This window comes from Lithobates pipiens, unplaced genomic scaffold (genome assembly GCF_037356315.1).
Source record: "Lithobates pipiens isolate NorthernLeopardFrog02 unplaced genomic scaffold, aLitPip1_a1.2 Scaffold_8, whole genome shotgun sequence".
NCBI lineage: Eukaryota > Metazoa > Chordata > Amphibia > Anura > Ranidae > Lithobates > Lithobates pipiens.
The window spans coordinates 95,420,609-95,441,964 of NW_027507903.1; the positions used below are offsets into that span (position 1 = coordinate 95,420,609).

Below are 21,356 nucleotides of genomic sequence, written 5' to 3' on the forward strand. Positions count from 1 at the left end.
AGCATATGTATCTCATCACAACACTGTAGCTTCATTTATATCTTTTTAGTACTATTTATTTTTCATTGTTTGCAAACAATTACTAACTAATGAGCTCATGGTACCATGTGATAATCGATTATGCATTTACAATAACCTAACCCCTGTTCTGCTATATTTTTCCCACTGTTGTTCTCACTTTGAGAGACCTGCAAACAAATGCAAATGTCCGTATCCGAACCAGTTTAACTTCTTCCCTGGTCTCTGGAAAAGGAACACGCAGACAGTGATTACACACAATTCTTATGTTAAGCAGCACTATTGGATATTACTCAGGAAAAGTTTACAAAAACTGACAATAAGAGAAGAGTAAAGAAACACAAGAAAAACAATACTCATAACTGAAACTTCTTTTAACTACACAAAAAAAAAAAAAAAAAAAAACACACAATATCAATTCAGAGGTTTATTCCTGAAAGTACAAAACAAAGACAAAAAAAAAAAAATGTATATCTATATCAAGGTCCTCTATCATATTCTGAACCTGAAACTTACATCAAACCTTTTTCATAGCAGGGAAACATTGACCAGAATATTCTTACCATACCTGCAGCTCACTAAGTTCTGCTAACATTGTTTCCCCCAGTGCTATATTTGACTAACCATGTGTCTACCTCCATTTTGACTTTACGCAACTGTCCTACATATTGCTTTTCTGTTTGTAGACCCCACATTTGCGTTTTACACGGGAAATGGGTTTGATTACTATGGGTTCCATGCTTTGGATGGTTACCCCACCTGGCTGAATAACACACATGAAGCCTTGAGGTCGTTTTCGGGTATAATTTCCTTTCGATATCATTATTCGCCGCCCGACAATATTTTGAAATGTGACCCCCCCTTTTACACAAAAAACATTTTAGTTCTGGTTTCCCTGCATAGGCCATTTTTTTAGCATATGGCGCTGGAAACCCACATTGCTGGATAATATTACTGCGATTGGAATGAACAGACTTTACACTTTCGTTGTCTGAGGAGTTATCAGAAGTTTCAACTCCTGAGTCAATTTCAAGTGCAGTTATCCCACCTTTATTTGCCTCTTCCACATCGATTCCCATCACAGTACTATCATTTGCAGTGATAATAGCATACGGGTTTTCTTCATGTTTCACTTCTAGCTTTTCTGTACACTGAGCATGTGCGGAGGGTACCTCCACCATTACACACTTGGAGGATAATTCCATTATGGTTGCTTGTGCCTTAAGCATTGTGATAACCTGCAAATTATCAGCCTCCCTTTGATTCAAAGAGGCAATGCAACTTTCTCTTAATTTGCACGTTTGTTCTAATTCATCTAATCTCTGTTGCAATACACATTTCTCAGTCACTAATTGTTCAATCCGACTACGAGCATCTGCATCAGCCTTTTGAATCCCCATTACTATATCACTTACCTGTTCCATCACTTTTTCTCTATCAGCAAACCATTCTAATTCTTTTTGTTCCGCAATTTCTTTCATTCTCATTAACATGCATAAGGCATTGGCCATTCTCTGTTTCCTGCCTTTTTTGATTTATTACTTATGAGATTGTTATGTGTATTACATTGTCTCAAAAGTTCCCCAAATTGATACGTTAACTTACTCTCGTGAGTAAGTTGAAATCTAATACCACCATGCTTGCTAATGAAACCTTCAATGGCTTCCATTGATATGCTAATTAGCCTACCCACACTAAAGTTGCTCCACCAGTTACTTAGACAATAGAAAACAGACCAGCAAATAGATAACCCCCTCTAGTCCTACCAACAAACAAAAAAACAACAAAAAAACAGATACGAACCGTTTAAATCTACAGTGACTTGTGGTTCTACAGCATACAAGACACAAGGCACACTCTTAATGCCTTAGGCTGCAGGTTATCTTACCAGAGCTATTTCACTCTCACGTGGGTAGAAATAAAAACCTATATTTCCCCCACTTTTTTCTTTTTCCTCAAAGATGTATGGTCATTCCTGTCAATCTCTAACCAACACTTTGCATTAGCAATACACTAACCAAACAGATACCAAGCACACACAAAGACACAGATGAAGCTGTTTAGAAGTTAGCTTTCACCTGTAGTCCCACACCAAATACAAAAAAAAACGCAAAAAAAAACAAAAAACAAATACAAATCCGTTTAAGCACGAATTTCATTAGGAGAACACACTCTTATTCAATGCCCTCCTCTCCAATAGCAGGACATAGGGAATTTCTATTGGGACCGAGAGCTTTGCCACACTCACGTGGATATTTCCACTTTTCCCTCAAAATTGTATGGTTTGTCCTGTCAATCTGCGGTTATATCACATAACCAGGGATGATCAGTCCCTATCTCGCCAGTGTGCCAATTTGCCCTCTGGTTACAGGTCTGCAGCAAACACAACAATAACATACATATACATATATATATCAGTCACAGTTCTCACCAGGTTTTACGTGTCCGTTTTACCAGTGAAATATCTCACAGAATCTTCCTGCTCATCCAAGCGTGGTTTCAGAATTCGCGAGCCAGCGCCAATCTTGTCCACACTAGAGATGACTTTCAGTTCTGGGTGTCTGAGGATCTGTGCTTACAGGGACTCAGAAACAAAAATACATTAGATTTTTGTGGATTCTGTGTAAAAATATGTTTTACATGCCGTTCTGGGGTGCCAAATGAAGTAACTGATCAATTCAATCTATTATTATTATTATCAGCTATGTATTACTTTGTCTAGTCACTATAGTTTAGCTAGTCTATCTATACGCCAAGCACATGCTATCGTTAATATCACAATACTACCACCATTGGCTATGAAATCAATACACGGTCTAAGATCAATTAAATCTCATTTATTTCCCAAGGAAATAAGAAAGCATGCATAAAGTATCAATAGAAGTTACAATAATACATAGCATACAATCAGAATACAATATAAGCCTTATACTTATCCGACCCTCGTGACTGGACCTCCTGATGGAATGAGAGGCCGAACTCATTGTTTCAACCCTTTTTGATAAACATACCTCAGCCATACCACACCCCATAGCCCACCCTACTTTGCCTGTGGACCAATCAGCATCTCTGGGGCGTCTCCTTCCCCAGGCTAACCACTTAGGACAGTCCTGCCATAATTGGCCTCTGCGGGGCAGTGTCTGCCCATGAATTGCAACTGCTCCGACTGGGTTCCCATCTTGTGGTTCGATCTCGGACGCCCCTCCCGCTCATTAATTATCTTGCTTTGTCCTTACAGACAGACCGGCGCCGTCATTTTTCTAACTGTCTTTGAAGCTCAGTACACTCCAGGTGGGCTGAATAGAACTCATTCTGCTATTCAGATTAGGTTTTGGTGCCACATTCCTTTATCCTTTAAACATGTGGGACTGCAAGTATCAATATGGCTGAGTTCGGCTGTACAAACAGCTGTGTAGAACTTTATATGTATAACATTAATTCCTGTTTGATTCCAACAAAGATGAAATCTCTTTTCCTCTAGACGTAAAGAGTGCCCCCGTGTCCTCTGGGTTGACCGTACAGAGAATAACTCAACACCAAGTTCACTATATGGACCCCTAATATATTTGAACATGTTGATCATATCCCCCCTTATTCTCCTCTTCTCAAGAGTGAATAAATTTAGTTCCTCTAATCTCTCATAGCTGAGCTCCTCCATGCCTCTCATCAGTTTGGTTGCCCTTCTCTGCACTTTCTCCAGTTCCCTGATATCCTTTTTGAGAACTGGTGCCCAAAACTGAACTGCATAGTCCAGGTGAGGTCTTACTAATGATTTGTACAGGGGCAAAATTATATCTCTCTCTCTGGAGTCCATACCTCTCTTAATACAAGAAAGGACTTTGCTCGCTTTGGAAACAGCAGCTTGGCATTGCATGTTGTTATTGAGCTTATTATCTACCAAAACCCCCAGATCCTTCTCCACTATGGATTCCCCCAGTTGTACTCCCCCTAGCATGTATGATGCATGCATATTCTTAGCCCCCAAGTGCATAACTTTACATTTATCAGCATTAAACCTCATCTGCCACATAGTCGCCCAATTAGACAGAGCACTGAGGTCGGCTTGTAAATTGGAGACATCCTGTAAGGACGTTATTCCACTGCATATCTTGGTGTAATCTGCAAAGACAGAAATGTTACTTTTGATCCCAGACCCAATATCATTTATAAAGATGTTAAAAAGTAAGGGTCCCAGCACTGAACCTTGGGGTACACCACTGATAACCTTAGACCATTCAGAGTAAGAATCATTCATCACTACTCTCTGAATTCTGTCTTTTAGACAATTTTCTATCCATTTACAACCAGTTTTTTCCAAACCTGTAGATTTTACCTTATACATGAGCCGTGTGTGCGGAACTGTATCGAACGCTTTTGCAAAATCCAAGTATACCACGTCCACCGCCACCCCTCTGTCCAAGGTTTTGCTTACCTCCTCATAAAAAGAAATCAGATTTGTCTGACAACTTCTGTCTTTCATGAATCCATGCTGTCTGTTGCTTAAAGTGTTTTTGTTCAGCAAGAACTCGTCGATGTGGTCTTTTATTAAACTCTCCAGTATCTTCCCAGCTATAGAAGTTAAGCTAACAGGTCTATAGTTACTTGGTAAAAACTTTGATCCCTTTTTAAATATAGGCACCACATTGGCCCTGCGCCAATCCAGTCGGACTATTCCCGTCATTAACGAGTCCCTAAAAATTAGATACAATGGCTCTGAAATTACAGAGCTCAATTCTTTTAGGATCCGTGGGTGGATGCCATCAGGGCCAGGTGCTTTATCCACCTTTATTCCGTCTAAATATTTCTGGACCATATCACTTTCACACCTTGCAGTTTTAGTGCTTTTTGCATTTTGCAGAATTGCACTACAGAACGTGTTCTATAGGAAACCATGTTAAATGGACTGTAGTGCAAATCTGCAAAATGCAAAAAGCACTAAAACTGCATAGGTGTGAATCCAGCCTTAACAAAATCAGCACCCACCAGCTATGTGACACACTGTGACAGAGCCAGCCAGAGCCATGATAGAGTGCCTGCTGCCTGTGATTTATCATAATGCTGATGATCTTAACCAGTTGCCGATTGCCTGATAGTTGATTTACTGCTACAGGGTGGTCGCACTGCACAGGATCACTTATATACGTGATCCTGAATTTATGGGTATCAGAGCCAATCATCGGATCGGGTGGACTCGCCTAGTGGTCTGCCTATGTAAACAAGGCAGTTCGCCATTCTGTCAGTATGGAAGACATTGATCCTGTGTTCCTGCAAAGCAAGTACAGGGATCTATGTCTTCCCTTAGTAAAATCACCTGCCCTACAGTGAGAAAAAACATGTTAGGCACACATTTAACCCATTGATTGCCCTAGATGTTATCCCCTTCCCAGTCAGTGTCATTAGTACAGTGACGTACATTTTTTTTAGCACTGATCACTGTAACCGCTCGTCTGTATGCTGTTCCGACGGACCAAAAACAAAGCATTCTCTGAAGCAAGTACGAGACGGAAGCTATTGGCTACTGGCTATTACGTCACCGCGTTCTAGACCGTCGGACTTTGGTGTGATCGTGTGTAGGCAAGACAGCTTCAGAGGAACTCCATCGGAAAAACCTTCAGAGTTTATTCCGACAGGAAAACCGATCGTGTGTACGCAGCATTAGTGTCTGATTTGTCCACCGCAATATCACAGTCCCTCTGAGTCACTGATTGCTGCCATTACTAGTAAAAAAAAAAAAAATGTCCCCGGATTTCATTTTAAAAATCTGGTCACCTTAATTTACATAGCAGTGTTGGGTTGTAGGGAGCTCTGTATGTATATAGGGGTGTTGGGTTGTAGGGAGCTCTGTACGTATATACCAGTGTTGGGTAGGGATGAGCTTCGTGTTCGAGTCGAACGTACGTTCGACTCGAACATTGGCTGTTCGTCCGTTCGGCGAAATCCGAACATTTTGGTCCGTTCGCGTCAAATTCGTGTGCGATGGCGCAGTGCATTGCTGGCTCATGATTGGCCAAGCATGCACTGTGACCCCGCATGCTTGGCCAATCGCAGCGCCAGCAGCGAGGAGAGCCATGATTGGCCACAGGCAGGATGCCTGTGGCCAATCATAGCTCAGGCTGTGTAGTGCACGCCCCACACTATATAAGGCCGCCATTGCGGCGGCCTCGTGTAGTGTGTTGGCGTCTGAAGCAGTGGGTGTTCTGTGTACCTTCAACACAGTACACACCGATCGCTTTCGGACGATTTTCTATCTTGCTGTTGTGTAGTGGTTATTGTCTGTGTGCCCTGACTGCAGTATACACCGCTATATTCACCTCACCTATATAGCTAGTGATCTATCTTTTATAATAGAGCTTGCAGTCAGTAGTGTTAGGAGATAGTGCGTGCTGAGTTAGAGTAGGATTTTGCAATATCAATCAATTGGATCGCTCTGCAAATGCTGTCTCATGTACCCCTTAAATGGACAAAGCCTACTTGATCTTTATGCGCAGCCACTGCGCCCATCAAGCGCAGCCACTGTGCCTATCAAGCGCAGCCACTGTGCCCATCAAACGCAAGTACTGTGCTCATTAAACGCAGCTACTGGTGCCACTAGCGGCTGGTGCTCAAAATTTTTGGGGAGGCGCAAACAAACTGAAAAAAGAAAATCAATTGCGGCCATTGTGCCATCAAACTAAGCCACTGTGCCCATCAAGCCCAACCACTGTGTCTATCAAACGCAGCCACTGTGCCCATCAAGCGTAGCCCCTGTGCCCAGCAAGTTCAGCCACTGTGCCCATCAAATGCAACCACTGTGCCCATCAACCACAGCCACTGTGCCCATCAATTGCCACCACCGTGCCCATCAAATGCAACCACTGTGCCCATCAACCACAGCCACTGTGCCCATCAATTGCCACCACCGTGCCCATCAAATGCAACCACTGTGTCTATCAAACGCAGCCACTGTGCTCATCAAGCGCAGCCACTGTACCCATCAAATGCAACCACTGTGCCCATCAAACGCCGCCACTGTGCCCATCAAATGCAGCCACTGTGCTATCAAACGCAAGCCACTGTGCCCATCAAATACTGCCATTATGCCCATGAAACGCAGCCACTGTGCCCATCAAAGGCAGCTACTGTGCCCATCAAGAGCAGCCATTGTGCCAACTACCATACCTATCAATTGCTGCCAGTATGCCCATCAATTTCTGCCAGTGTACCCATCAATTGCCACTCCTGTGCCCCATCAAATGCTGCCAGTGTGCCCATCATTTGCCGCTGCAACTGTGCCCCATCAAATGCTGGCAGTGTGTATCACCCCGGCACTTGCCTGTCTCACAGCGGGTCAGTGGCGGTGTCCTGCGTGCTCCTTGATGTCTTCTTCCGTCCTCTCTATCAGGCGTCCAATCACAGCGTCTGATGTTTCAGCCAATCAGGTGACAGATAACAGACCCGAGCGCCTGATTGGCTGAGAGGTGGTTCAGTGTTAGCAAAGTGAATTCCTTCGCTTTGCTAACAAACAATTGAGTAAGCAGAAAACGCACAGCATTGCACCCGCTGTTCACCTTTTTGGGTGCCTATTAGAGTCTACGGCTCTAATCAGGTGCTTCCAAAAAAAAAAAACATCACTATAATTCAGGTGCCCAGCGCCAGAAAAGGGGCCAGACACCTGAATAGGGGGTGTCAAGGGGGACTATAAATAGATTCATGCAAGGCATGAATCTATCTATGGTGATAGAGCGGTGACAGAAGAGAGGGGGCAGCGCTCCTGCGCCCTTTACGGACGCACTGCCACTGTATGTTATACTTTTCATTTAAAGTCCCTCTCAGAGATAAAATCCACACCCCTGCCTGTTGTAGCCACTTCCTATTGGATGGGCTATGGTAAAAAAAAAGGTGGACGTCAGCAGAGAGGATTGGAGGAGACTGGTGGTCCCCTGGGTCGGTGGTACTCCTAACAGTGGGGATGTGGGATCTAGTTTGGGGATTTACGTGGGTATATCTGGCTTCACACAGTAAGGGGGAAAAGGCCTAATAGAAAAAGATAGTGGGTATTTAAGTCAAATAATGAAGAGGTAGAGAAAACATTTTGGGAGCCCAATGGATCCAGCAAATTATGCATTCTAATTATTTTCCTATTGCATTCTTCTTTCTTTTCTCCAGTACCACTACATTAAACTCCCACTTAAATTAATATTTTATTGCTTCATAGGCAGAACAAATGTCATTTGTAATTATATGGCAGAGGTTGCAGTGTGGTGGCACCAGCACCAGTGCCTAAGGCCCAATTTTTCTGCTCCTGTTTAACAGGGACGTTTAAGTAAAATTTTTGATGCAATGCTTTGCAGCAGGGCTAATTCCTGCAATAAAACTAGAGTATATGGGAGAGGTTGCAGTGTGGTGGCACCAGCAGCAGTGCCTAAGGCCAAATTTTTCTGCCCCTGTTTAACAGGGACATGTAATTACAATTCTTGATATAATATTTCACAGGAGGGCCCCTTCCTGTGCCCACCCAGAGTAACGGTGAGGACCACAACCACCAAAGGTCAATTTTTCTACCACTGTTCAACAATGGCATGTAATTACAATTCTTGATATAATTGTTCACAGCAGGGCGCTCCAGCGCCCACCAAGAGTCACTTTGAGGGCTTACAATGTTGTGGCAAAACCAACACCTTGTTCCGCCATTTCTGCATAGCATATAGGGCAGGCCCCTACTTTCAAACATCCAACTTACAAACATCTCCTACTTGCAAACGGAAGGAGACAACAGCAAGTGAGATGAAAAAAGATGGACGACAAAACAAATTATACAGGGGTGATAACCCTTCCCTATGTTTTCCAAAAAGCTTTAAAATAGTTTTTTTGACTGGAGCTACACTTTAAAAATGTACCAGTTGAAAATTACAAACAGATTCAACTTAAAGCGGAGGTCCACCCTAAAATGGACCTCCGCTCATCGGAATCCCCCCCCCTCCGGCGCCACAATCGGCACCTTTCAGGGGGGAGGGGGGTGCAGTTACCTGGATAATCCAGGTAACTGCACCCACTTCCGGGCTAGCTCTCTGCGGAAAGGGGCGTACGTTACGCCCCTTTCCGCAAGCGCCCGCCCCCTTCAGCAAGTGCCCCGCTGCCTGCTGGGAAACACACAGCTCCCAGAGGCAGCGGGGACCGTCCGGATTGCGCCGCGCGGCTCGCGCATGCGCAGTAGGGAACCGGGAAATGAAGCCGAAAGGCTCCATTTCCTGATTCCCATACCCAAGATGGCGGCGGCACGAGCGAGCGATCGGGTTCGGGTGCCGACATCGCGGGCGCGCTGGACAGGTAAGTGTCACTATTTAAAAGTCAGCAGCTGCAGTATTTGTAGCTGCTGGCTTTTAAAAAAAAAAAAAATGCGGAGTCCCGGTGGACTCCTGCTTTAACACAACAAACCTACACAGTCCCTGTCTTGTTTGCACCGCCTGTATACTGCTGTTCTGAGTATATAGGGCCTGGGGGCCACACGCATTTTCTTTTTTTAATATGGGTACGGGGTTCCCCTTAATATGCGTACAAGACCCAAATAGGCTGGTAATGGGCAGGGAGGGCTACCCATGCCATTTTTCTCAATGATTTTCAACCATATTGCAGGAACCAGATATAACATTAAAACCGCAAGCAGTTTTAAATGGTGTTATTTCCGTTTAATGTCATTTTGTGCAGGGACTGTTCTAAACACGGGAAAGACGTGGCACTTCACAGGCATACTACAGACACCCCCCAGGCACCATATTTAAAGGAATATTTCACTTTTTTTTTCACTTTAATCGTCATTAAAATCAGTGCTCCCGCCAAAACGGCCGTTTTTAAAACTTTTTTTTGCATTGACCCATGTCCGCTGGGGCAGGAGTCAGGTCCCCAAACCCTTTTTAGGACAGTATCTTGCATATTAGCCGTTAAAATTAGCACTTTTCATTTCGAACGTTCGAGTCCCATAGACTTCAATGGGGTTCGTTCGAATTTGGGGTCCGTTCGAAAGTTCTGGTGCGAACAGAACCGGGGGGTGTTCGGCTCATCCCTAGTGTTGGGTTGTAGGGGGCTCTGTATGTACATACCAGTGTTGGGTTGTAGGGAGCTCTGTATGTATATACCAGTGTTGGGTTGTAGGGAGCTCTGTATGTACATAGCAGTGTTGGGTTGTAGGGAGCTCTGTATGTACATAGCAGTGTTGGGTTGTTGGGAGCTCTGTATATATGTACATAGTATGACACACACAGCACCCTATAGCCCCTCGCTATATATATATACACACACCTTCACATACAACACGTCGCCGGGTAGCCAAACATTGGAGCAGACGGTCACATGACTAAGATGTCATATCTCCTTCAACTCGCCCCATCTAGCATTCCGTCCAATAGAAGCCTAGGAGGCGGTGTTTGTTTCTCGTGTAATAAAGTTTTGTTGAAGTAGTGTAAACAATATGGCGGCGTCCATGTGCAGGGTCACAGGTAGTGCGGGCAGATGGGGTCGGGGTGTCTCTTCAGTTCTGTGTGTAGCCCGGGCGTTCCCTCATCACAATGCCCCCTGTGTGTGATATCCGGGTGCAGTATGACCTCTCTGTGTTGTAGTGAAGGAGGAAGAGCTGATCACATGTGAGCTGTGCGTGAGAAGTCATGGCTGATGCAGTGGTGAAAGGGGGGGGTGGGCATATACCGTGTACTGATCTCACATTGATTGCTGCTCTCTGCACCACAGGGATGTAGAGGAGTCCTGACTTCACTTGCAGCATGCTTGTTCCCATTCATTGCTTTACAGAGTATAAAATCCAGAGACAGCCAGGACACCGCCATCTTTTCATACATTTCTGTGTGTCTTCATGCCATGGATTTCATTATACTGTCTGTAAAACGCTCTTTAAAGTGGAAGAAAAGCCTTACTCTGACTACGTTTCCTCCCTCTACTTATCCTGTGTAAAAAAGATCCATGTACTTACCTCTTTAAATCCAGTTATGTAATCCTGTAGCTCCTGCTCCCCTGTGTCAGTGAGCGGCTGCTGCAGGGGAGAAGATGATGAGCTGATGGATGATGCCACTGCACAGCCATTGCCGAGCGCTCCCTGACACAGGGGTGCCAGAGCTGCAGAATCACGTGACTGGATTTAAGAAAAGGTAAGTACACAGTTCTTTCCTTCCCCCTTTTTTTTTTTTTCCTACAGAGTAGTCAGGATAGGTAGGAGTAGGGGAGCAGGGACAATTTTAAAAGGCGTTAAAGCAGAACTTCACCCAAAAGGGGACATTCTGCTTGTTTGCATCCTTCACTGCCACAGTTAGCACTTTTTGGGGCAGGGAACAGGTACCTAGTTTTGACAGGTGCCAGCACCCACCACTGGTCAGATGTGCCATGGCAATCTGAGACAAACGTTCGCACGCCCCCCCCCCCCCCAGTCTTCTGGGACACATGACAGCTCCCAGAAGACTGCTGGACCAGTCACAAAGTGCAGTGCGGCTTGCGCATGCGCAGCAGGAAACCAGCTGCTGGTTTCCCTTACCTAAGATGTATCTAAAGCCAACTGAAGTATCGGTTCAAGTGAGGACATCGCTGGATCTCTGGACAGGTAAGTGTCCTTATATTAAAAGTCAGCAGCCTGACATCACTGCCGGTTTATTCGGAAGCCATCGGTGCCATTTTATAAAAATCGGAAGCATTCAAAAACATTGATCTGGGTGTTTTGAATTCTTTTAAGGGCAGAGGAGGGATTTGGGAGTCTTATAGATCCCAGATAAGTCTCCAAAAAGAGTACCTGTCACATGCCTTTTGCTGTCACAAAGATGCTTACATTCCTTTTGACAGCAATAAAAGTGATCAAAAAAGAAATTTAAAGCCACAGTGTAAAAAAAAATATATATATATAAAATTGTAAGTTACCATCCCCCCCCCCCATGCTTGCACGCAAAGGTGACCGCATGCACGCAAACAGTGCTTGGCCCACACATGTGAGGCATCACCGCAAATGTCACATGGGCAGTAATTCTAGCACCACACCTCCTCTGTAAATCTAAAGTGATAACATGTAAAGGCTTTGAAAGTGTCCCCTATGGATAGTAAGATTTATGTTGTATGTCGCCGCTGCATGGGCATGCAAAATTTTAGAGTGCGATATTATATTACCTAGAAAAAAAGTAAACAGCTTGCCTTTTTTTTTTTTTTACCGCTTTAAATAGTTAAAATAACACCCAGTGATCCTGTTATAAAGGACTTTCTTATGTCACTTCTGTTGTGACCACGCTGTGTTGCTGTTTCTCAGTTTGAATGCATTTTTTGCTGTTGTCACTGTCAGGAAACCCGTACTAAGGAATGCCTTGGAGCTGTTGCTGGAGTGCTGCAGGAGATCAGCAGCCATGAAATGCAACAAAGAGTAAAAACAAAACACATGAACTGTTTATAATACACAATTCATCTACTTTAACTGTGTGCAGAAATACTCCTTTACATTTTAAAACTGATAATCGCCAGCCTTGCCTTCAGTCTTGCACAGTTTTACATGCTCCCCTCCTGTACTGAAATCACTGCACTCTGTGAATTCCTCACAGTGTGCATTAGAGCTGCCCAATTAATCAAGAATCGTTATCGTGATCTTGACTAAAGTGTTTCACAATTCTTTCTATGCATCTGTCTTTATCAGTTGAACTTAAGTATAAACATTGTAACAATTTGTCAATGGAATAGACTTGTGTGTAAGTGAGGAAAGTTTAACCACTTAACCATTTCCGACCAGCGCACGCCGATGTACGTTGGCATAATGGCACGGGCAGGCATATTGGCACGTCCATTTTTAAATGCCGCCTGCCATCGCGTGCGCGCCACCGGCGGCACACTCGCGTGCCGGTCGGGACCCCCGTAAGTCCGGTTGCGGGTCCCGCAGACTCGATTGCCGCGGGGATGCCCGCGATCGTCTCACGGGGCGGCTGAACGGGGAGATGCTGTTTACAATGCCTAGCAACAAGTGACGCTGATCTCTGCTCCAGTGTTCACTAAAACAAAGCCCAGCCCCCCACAGTTAGTAACACACCCCTAGGAACACTTAACCCCTACACTGCCACCCCCTGGTTAACCCCTTCACTGCCAGTGTCATTTACACAGGAATCACTGCATTTGTATAGCAGTGATTGCTGTATAAATGACAATGGTCCCAAAAATGTCCGATGTGTCCGCCACAAAAATCCCTAATCGCCGCCATTACTAGTAAAAAAAAAAATTATTAATAAAAATGCCATAAAACTATCCCCTATTTTGTAAACACTATAACTTTTGCGCAAACCAATCAATAATCGCTTATTGCGTTATTTTTGGTAAAAAAAAGAAAAGTAGAATACGTATCGGCCTAAACTGAGGGAATTTTTTTTTATATATATATTTTTGGGGTATATTTATTATAACAAAAAGTAGAAAATAATGAGTTTTTTTTTCAAAATTGTCGCTTTATTTTTGTTTATAGCGAAAAAAATAAAAACCGCAAGGGGTAATCGAATACCACCAAAAGAAAGCTCTATTTGTGGGGAAAAAAAGAATGTCAATTTTGTTTGGGAGCCACGTCGCACGACCGCGCAATTGTCAGTTAAAGCAACGCAGTGCCGAATCGCAAAAAGTAGTCTGGTATTAAGCCAGCAAAATGGTCCGGTCTGAAAGTGGTTAAAGACTAAACCTTTTTCTTAAATTTGTTGATTTGAAGTTAAAATCCCTTTTTTTTTTTTTTTTTTTGCTAGAAAAATATATATATATTTTTGTAGACACCCTAGAGAATAAAATGGCGGTTGTTGTAATATTATGTCCCACTGTATTTGCGCAGCGGTCTTTCAAATGCATTTTTTTATTTTTATTTTATTACTTAAATGGAATAATAAATAAAAAAAAACTAAGCAGTAAAGTTAGCCCTTTTTTTGTATAATGTGAAAGATTTTATGTCACGAGAATCGTGATTTTTTTATTCTAAGCAAAAAAATTGTGATTCTAATTTTGGCCAGAATTGTGCAGCTCTAGTGTGTGTAAAGCCCCATACACACTATCAGATTATCTGCTGAGTTTTTCCTTCAGATTTACCAAAACCATGTAGTAGAAGGGCCTGCCTGATTGCATACACATTGAAACTCCTAAGGTTTGTCCTCATATTATTTGGTTTTGGTAAATCTGAAGGAAAAACTCAGCAGATAATCTGATAGTGTTAATGGGGCTTTAGAAGCTGCAACAATTCAGATAGCGCTTGCATCGTTTCCTGGCTAGGCAACATCTAGCTTTATCTAGCCCTTTCCTCCCCAGCCTTGCTGTCCCTGGCCCATCTCTTTCATTCATTGGATTTCAGTTCTGTCAATAATGGAAGATCAGATTGCATGGGGGTGTTACCTTGTGTAGTCTGCTTGGAAATTCAGCCTGTTTAGGAATACCCACTCCTCCAGACTCACATTCACCCATCAAGGCGTTATATTTGCATAACATCTCCCACAAGCCAACACACTGCTTGCACCTGGACTGAGGGGTCTGGAGGGGCACCCTTAGGCCCCTTTCACACATGCGGACGATATGTCCGTATTTCATCCATCCGTTTTGTGGATGAAATACGGACATACATTCATCCCTATGGGATAGCGGGTGTCTGCGGATGAGCATCCACAGACACCCGATATCGTCCGCCTCCGCAACAGTCCGATTCTGCAGACGGAGGAAAATCCTATTTTTCTATCCGTCTGCAGAGCGGATCGGACGAACACTGACAGACGGTCCGTGCTCGTCCGATCCCCATAGAGGAAAGCGGAGATCTGACAGGGCGGTCCCTGCACAGTGTGCGGAGACCGCCCTGTCCGCAGCCGGCTCAGCGGGGACAACGGAGCGATCCCCGCTGAGCGAGCGGATCTTCACGGGGCGGATCATTACTGATCCGCCCCGTGTGAAAGAGGCCTTAGACAGGTTCTGGAGTGGAATACAGAGACAGGGTGCTGTGATGTTTTCAGAAAGCTATAGCACCCTGCTGCACCCCTTCTTCTCCCATCAGCCATAATCCGCCTGCATTCCATAGAGAATCACAGAGACCCAGTGATGACATGGATCCAAAATAATGTATGTAAAGAAAGATGGGAAGATTTTGTTTAAACATTTCATTAGCATGTTGGTAGGGGGAGCGGGGTAAGAAGAGGCGAAATAGAGGCAGATTAAACTTCAGCTTTAAATTATCTTCCTATTTGGAGATTTTTTTTTTTCTTTTTTTTATTGTATTTTAATACACTTCTAACATCTGAAGGAAGACATTTGGCAATCAGACAGTCCTAGATAAATATTGCTTGTTGGGTTATGCCCTTCTGTTTGCTACAGTTACAAAACCAAAATGCTGTTAGTAAAATGATTTAAAAAGTCACGATTTCTTGTGTGACTTGGAGTTTTCTAGACACTGCCTTTTTTGCTAGGTGATGCTTGATGTATTAGCTTAATGAGGACTTACTCCTTGGTGGCTACCCTTTAGCCCTGATTCCCACTGCTGTGACTTATTATGTGACTTCCGACTCATAAAGTTGTATGACAAATAAAAACATATTTATTTTAGTGGGTGCCGTCAATGCGACTCAAGTGGTAGTAACAAAATAAAATAGGTCCTGCACCACTTTTATGTGACTTTGCATTACGGCTTGAGTGTCATAGACTGCAATGTTGAATCACAGAAGTCGCAAGGAAGCCACAAGCAGGTTGCGTGACTTCAAAGTGTGACTTTGTATTGTGACTTGCTTGCAACTTGATGTGATTTGAATGCAACTTTGATACTTTGCAAATTTGGCCAGTCATAACAACACAGAGTTTGACACATATTATTGAGCGCACATTGTTTGGACTGTTCTGTGGATGAAAAGCACTCCCAATCCTCATGGCAGAGTCTTGTTACCTCTAACCATGTTCGGTCTTGCTTGCCTTTGGTTTTTATTGGTTGTGACCCTTGTATCAAAAATTGCAGGACGCTCACATACAAGTCAGATGGAGTTATTCATTGTCGAGAGCATCCCACAGTCTCTTGGAAGCCATATTTTCTGCGCTGTAAACACAGTTTACTGTGCAAACGTGCCTGCTAGGTATCAAGCTAAGTATAAAAGAGAATATTCCTGCGCCTAATCAAAGAGTAATCTAATTGTTGCACCGCTGCACACACTGAAATGGGGTACTTGAACCCCAATTGGAGAAGACAAAAGGTAAAAAGGTAGTGGTGCGCGGTACTATGGTGAAGAATCTAGTTAAAACAGGTTTAATATATTCAATAGGTACTCAAAAGATTAGAAGATAAATGTAATATCGTCTCCACTACAAGTAATAAATGGAGACTGGTGGTCCCAATGCGATTTTTTAGGTAGCAGAGTTTATGCGTTTTTGTTTTGATTTAACAATTTGATTTATTTTCTTTGATTGTATGATTCAATTTAGTGCACTGCACCGATATTTAAGTCTATGGTATAAAGACACCCGCACAGAGTCACTTTGCTTAACCCTCCCTTGGCTTTAACACCATATGCGATTTCTTTAGTCACAAGGCAAGCATTACTTACATCTTTTGCCTTATCTAGCTAATGATTACTTTTGTACACTGTTACACATATACTTTGACTTAGCAGATTTTCTTTTCAGATCTATTTAGTGTTCAGCACTAGCACTTTGTATGCGTTTTTCGTCATTTTTAACAAATCGCATGGTGATTCACTTTATATATTTTTTATTTCGTCCACTATTTTATGTATAGTACTTTAGTCACTGAAACAAATACAGTAGTAGTTATTTTCACGGACCTTCTTTATACTCAGCACTGCCACTTTATGCAACTCTGCTACCTAAAAAATCGCATTGGGACCACCAGTCTTATTTATCATTAATTGTTTTTCTTATCCATTTGTCTACCACTCAAAATACTACTACGCATAGGAGTGAGGGTCCCTCACTATATATACATATATATATTTTTTTTATATACATATATTGTCTTTTCTTTTTCTACGCTCCATTTATTACTTGTAGTGCAGACGATATTACATTTATCTTCTAATCTTTTGAGTACCTATTGAATATATTAAACCTGTTTTAACTAGATTCTTCACCATAGTACCGCGCACCACTACCTTTTTACCTTGTGCCTGCTAGGTAGACAATGTGCTTTGGGAAGTGACAATGCTTGCAAGGAGATTTTGAGCTGTAGGGATTGATACACAGCAGAAAATGGAATGGGAATGGAGTATAGGGTTAAAAAGCCCTCTGTAGATGAAATCCAAGTCACAAAGATAAGACAAAGAAACAACTTCCTTGCCATTTTTGTGATTTTAATTGCAGTCTGTGGCACTCATGTTTCAAGGAATGCAGGAACTTTTTTTTTTTTTTGCTGCAACTTGAGTTGAGCAATTACAAAGGCACACATTGAAATTAATGTGTTTTGACTTGTCATGTGACTTTGTGTCGCAGGTTGCAGCAAGTCGCATGAGAAGTCGCAGCAGTGTGAACCAGGGCTACGTATATACTACTGTTTCCAGTATAGAAAGTAATGGGAAATTCTTAATTGTCAAGTGAGGAGGCGGTGAGGAGAATCTTTTAATGGAGAAATATTTTGATGAGAAGGGATATCCACTCCCTTTGGAGAGAGTGCTTCTTACTGACTCTCTCTGGAACGGGAAGTGAAGGGAAATCTCCCAGACAGAAAAAAAAAAAGGCCTGGCAGGGGTCTTATTCATATACCATTCATTCAAAGAAAAACAACGGTGGCTTTACACATTTCAGAGTCAGAAGATAAGAATCAATTCAGTTTACCACCTTCTTCTCAAAATTTACATTTTTAAAATGTCATCTATACTTTTTTTCTTACTAATATTTCTTATTATTTTCAGGGTTATTTTGTAGAATTAATGGCATCATTCAGACAAAAAGAAGCGTATCTGCTTCCCAAACATTGGTCCAGAAGATTACAGATTCCTTGTGGAAATTAGGACGGCTCAACCATGTTGCCATTGCAGTTCCTGACTTAGAAAAGGCCAAGTCTGTTTATCAGAATGTCTTGGGAGCCCAAGTGAGTGATACCATCCCTCTTCCTGAGCACGGAGTGTACACAGTGTTTGTAGAACTTGGAAACACAAAGCTGGAACTTCTGCATCCCCTGGGGCAGAACAGCCCAATCTCTGGCTTCCTGCAGAAGAACAAGGCTGGTGGAATGCATCATATATGCATTGAGGTACTTTTCCAATGCTTACGTTTCTTATATACTATATAGCTTTAAAGATGGGTTGTCACTTTGGGTTTCTGATGGGTTTGAGCCCTTCCCTACTTTTATATCCAAAATTAAAAGAAAAGGTCAGGCATCCCCCCCCCCCAAAGCATTGGCTTCATGTACTGTACATGTTGATACTTTTCAGTAAATGTCTATTATCCATGCTTTATAAGCTGCAATGCTGAAACGACCATACGATCACACTGAAAAGGTAGCAGCCCAATCCCCAAGAGGGTCCATTGACACCATACATCATTGGGCACTATCCACCGGAAGGAATTTCTTCCTTTTTGCTCACACGAATACCCACCCAGGACCAGTGACTAATCCAGTCAGTCCAGCGCTGTCTCCACAACACAAGCCAGTGACTTTACAGTAGAAGAGTTAATTTGTCCTATAAAATTACCATGTTCCTTTGCTGGTTATGAAGAATGTACAAGTTTTCCTTTAAAGTAGTATATACACAGGGGAAATTGGGCTGACTAACGTTTACTTTTGGCTGTTAATGGTTCATTGTGCAGCATTTTCAGCCATACTATTCTTGGGGAGGGGTAGCGGACAGTGAACAGTGATGATTGTATATATTTTATTTTTTTACACTTAGCTTATTACAGTGACCATTACTGTAATAAGCAATCTCTACTATGCAAAGGTTTCTTTCTACTGTGATTAGTGAGAAATCACATGGTGAAGGGCCACTCTCAGCAGCCGGGGACCATGTAAGACATGCAATGTCTCTTCTGAAATAAATGACACCTACTTGCCTGATCACTGCGATCCCTAGATTATAAACTGAGCTGTCCTTAGGCAGCTTAGTTTATAGCAGCCGGCCTGATCCTGTGTGCCAGATGACTAGGCCTGTACAGGAGAGACATTATCCCGTGCCAGCCAATGAAAAGGTCTGAAAACCACTACACAGAAGAAGATTCTGGCATCTGAGGGACTGTTGGAAAGTGGACTACCTCTATCTTTAGTTATGTTTTAATTTCTTACTTACTGTTGATGCTGCCCAGTGAACTGATCAGTAATTTGTCAATGGCAGTAAATTTTTAAACTTTAGAACATCTCACCTTTCTAGACAGCAATGTTTGCAAACAACATGGAATAACCTGCAGTTTGCATTTAAAGTGGAAGATTAGAAAATTAAGTTCTGCAAGATCACTTCATGCTGGCCCCTTTTGCAGGTATAGCTATGTACAACATTAAAAATAAGTGCTTGTACTGTTGTAAATCCAGTAATACACTGTCTAACCCTGTTCTGCACATGCTCAGTTGCTCTTTATTTTTAGGCACTGCAGAGTTTGTAGAGGCCGATCTGCTGACAGCCTTAAAGTGGAATTCAACCCTCCTATCCTTTACAGCCAAGGAAGCTGCTTCTGTATGATGTGCAGCTGCCATGGTTCTGCACATGTGATCAATTATGACACCGGCCACTTGATGGTTTCACAGTTTGGTTGAGGACACAAGCAAATGTGACAGTTGGCAGTTCCAGCATTCCAGGAATGTAACAGTTTTTTTTACAGGAATGTAACTTTTTTTTGAAACCATTAAATTGGTGAGTTTAGTTCTGCTTTATGATTTACTGCTGTTCAGGGGATCTTGGCTTCAGCAAAATGGCAGCGACCAGCAAGAAGATCCAGCAACGCTGCTGGAGGAAATTTACAGCACACACTAATTTTGGTAGCATAATTATAAATGTGGAATGTATGTTCCTTACTAAAGAACGTTATTTTTTATGAAGTTGTTATGGGTAAAGTTCTGCTTTAACTGCCTTGTCAATTATATCTTCACAGGTGGATGATATTAAAGAAGCAATGTCCGATCTGAAAAAGAAAAACATTCGGCTTCTAAGTGAAGAGCCTAAAATAGGTGCCCATGGAAAGCCAGTTGTCTTCCTGCACCCAAAAGACTGTGATGGTGTCCTGGTGGAGCTTGAACAAGCCTAGTGCTTATTGTCATAATAAACTCATGGACTTAAAGAAAGTAACGTCAATTGTGGATCTTTAGAAAGTTTGACTACACTTAAATTATGATCATTCTCTGTGATTTGTCTTCATGTAAGTGAACTGATTGTCTAAGCATATGAATTAAAAATATATGACTTTTCTACTTTCCCTAGTCCCTAGCTTTGTAAATAATGAAAACGCTGACTAATTAACTTGCAACAATTATTTGTTTAACTTTAAAGTGGTTTGGTGACCGAATTTGTATTACTGTTGCAGCAAACATTAATTTTGAACTTTATTCAGACAATAAGTCCTGCTAGATCACTTCAGGCTGGCCCCCTTTGCAGGTAGAGCTATGTAAAACTTTAAAAATAAGTGCCTATACTGTTTAACCACTTCCTGCCCAGCCTATAGCAGAATGGCGGCCAGGCGGTGGTTCAGTTATCCTGACTGGGCGTCATATGATGTCCAGCAGGATAACGGCCGCCACACGCCCCCATGGGGATCGGCGGTGCTGTGTGTCAGTCTGATACACCGCTATACCGATCTCAGTAAAGAGCCTCTGACGGAGGCTTTTTACCACATGATCAGCCGTGTCCAGTCACAGCTGATCATGATGTAAACTTGAAGAGCCGTTGATTGGCTTTTCCTCGCTCTTTTCTGACAGACGTGAGTAGAGGAAAGCCAATCGGCTAGAGGAAAGCCAATCAGCGCAGCCCCCCCTCGGATGCCCGCCCAGTACCACCAGGATGCTGCCAGGACCACCAGGAATGGACACCACTCTGGACCAGTAGGTATGCCACCCTAGACCACCAGGGATATGCCAATAGGTGCTCAGGCATTAAGAATGCCTGCCAGTGCCAGCCATTAGTGCCATGTGTCAGTGCCCAGTAGTGCCATATATTAGTGCCACGTGTCAGTGCCCATCAGTGCTGGATATTGGTGTCACCCACCAGTGCTGCCTATCAGTGCCCATTGGTGCCATCTCATTGGTGCCACCTCATCGGTGCCGCCTTATCATCAGCTGCCCATCAGTGAAGGAGGAAACTTGCTTATTTACAAAATTTTATAACCAAATTTTCGGTCTTTTTATTTTTTATTTTTATTTGTTTAGCAAAAAAGAAATACCGCAGAGGTGATCAAATACCACCAAAAGA

General features: G+C 42.9%; 1 protein-coding gene across 2 annotated transcripts; it reads left to right on the forward strand.

Moving 5' to 3' along the window:
* The first annotated feature begins 10,431 nt into the window (after nucleotides 1-10,431).
* Nucleotides 10,432-20,362, forward strand: MCEE (methylmalonyl-CoA epimerase). 2 transcript variants are annotated; one of them, XM_077473080.1, is made up of 3 exons: nucleotides 10,432-10,490; nucleotides 17,877-18,217; nucleotides 20,047-20,362. In XM_077473080.1, the coding sequence occupies exons 1-3, from the start codon at nucleotides 10,463-10,465 to the stop codon at nucleotides 20,197-20,199; spliced, it is 522 nt and encodes a 173-aa protein (XP_077329206.1). In that variant the 5' UTR covers nucleotides 10,432-10,462; the 3' UTR covers nucleotides 20,200-20,362. The 2 variants fall into 2 exon arrangements, with proteins under 2 accessions (XP_077329206.1, XP_077329205.1); XM_077473079.1 differs by having other exon boundaries at nucleotides 10,440-10,568.
* The last annotated feature ends 994 nt before the right edge of the window (nucleotides 20,363-21,356 follow it).

Excerpts from the sequence above, each read along its gene's own strand:
- MCEE (XM_077473079.1), top strand. The coding sequence starts at position 10,463 with ATGGCGGCGTCCATGTGCAGGGTCACAGGTAGTGCGGGCAGATGGGGT. Across the intron at positions 10,569-17,876 it reads CCCTCATCACAATGCCCCCT|GGTTATTTTGTAGAATTAAT; the intron begins GTGTGTGATATC and ends TATTATTTTCAG. Across the intron at positions 18,218-20,046 it reads TGCATCATATATGCATTGAG|GTGGATGATATTAAAGAAGC; the intron begins GTACTTTTCCAA and ends ATATCTTCACAG.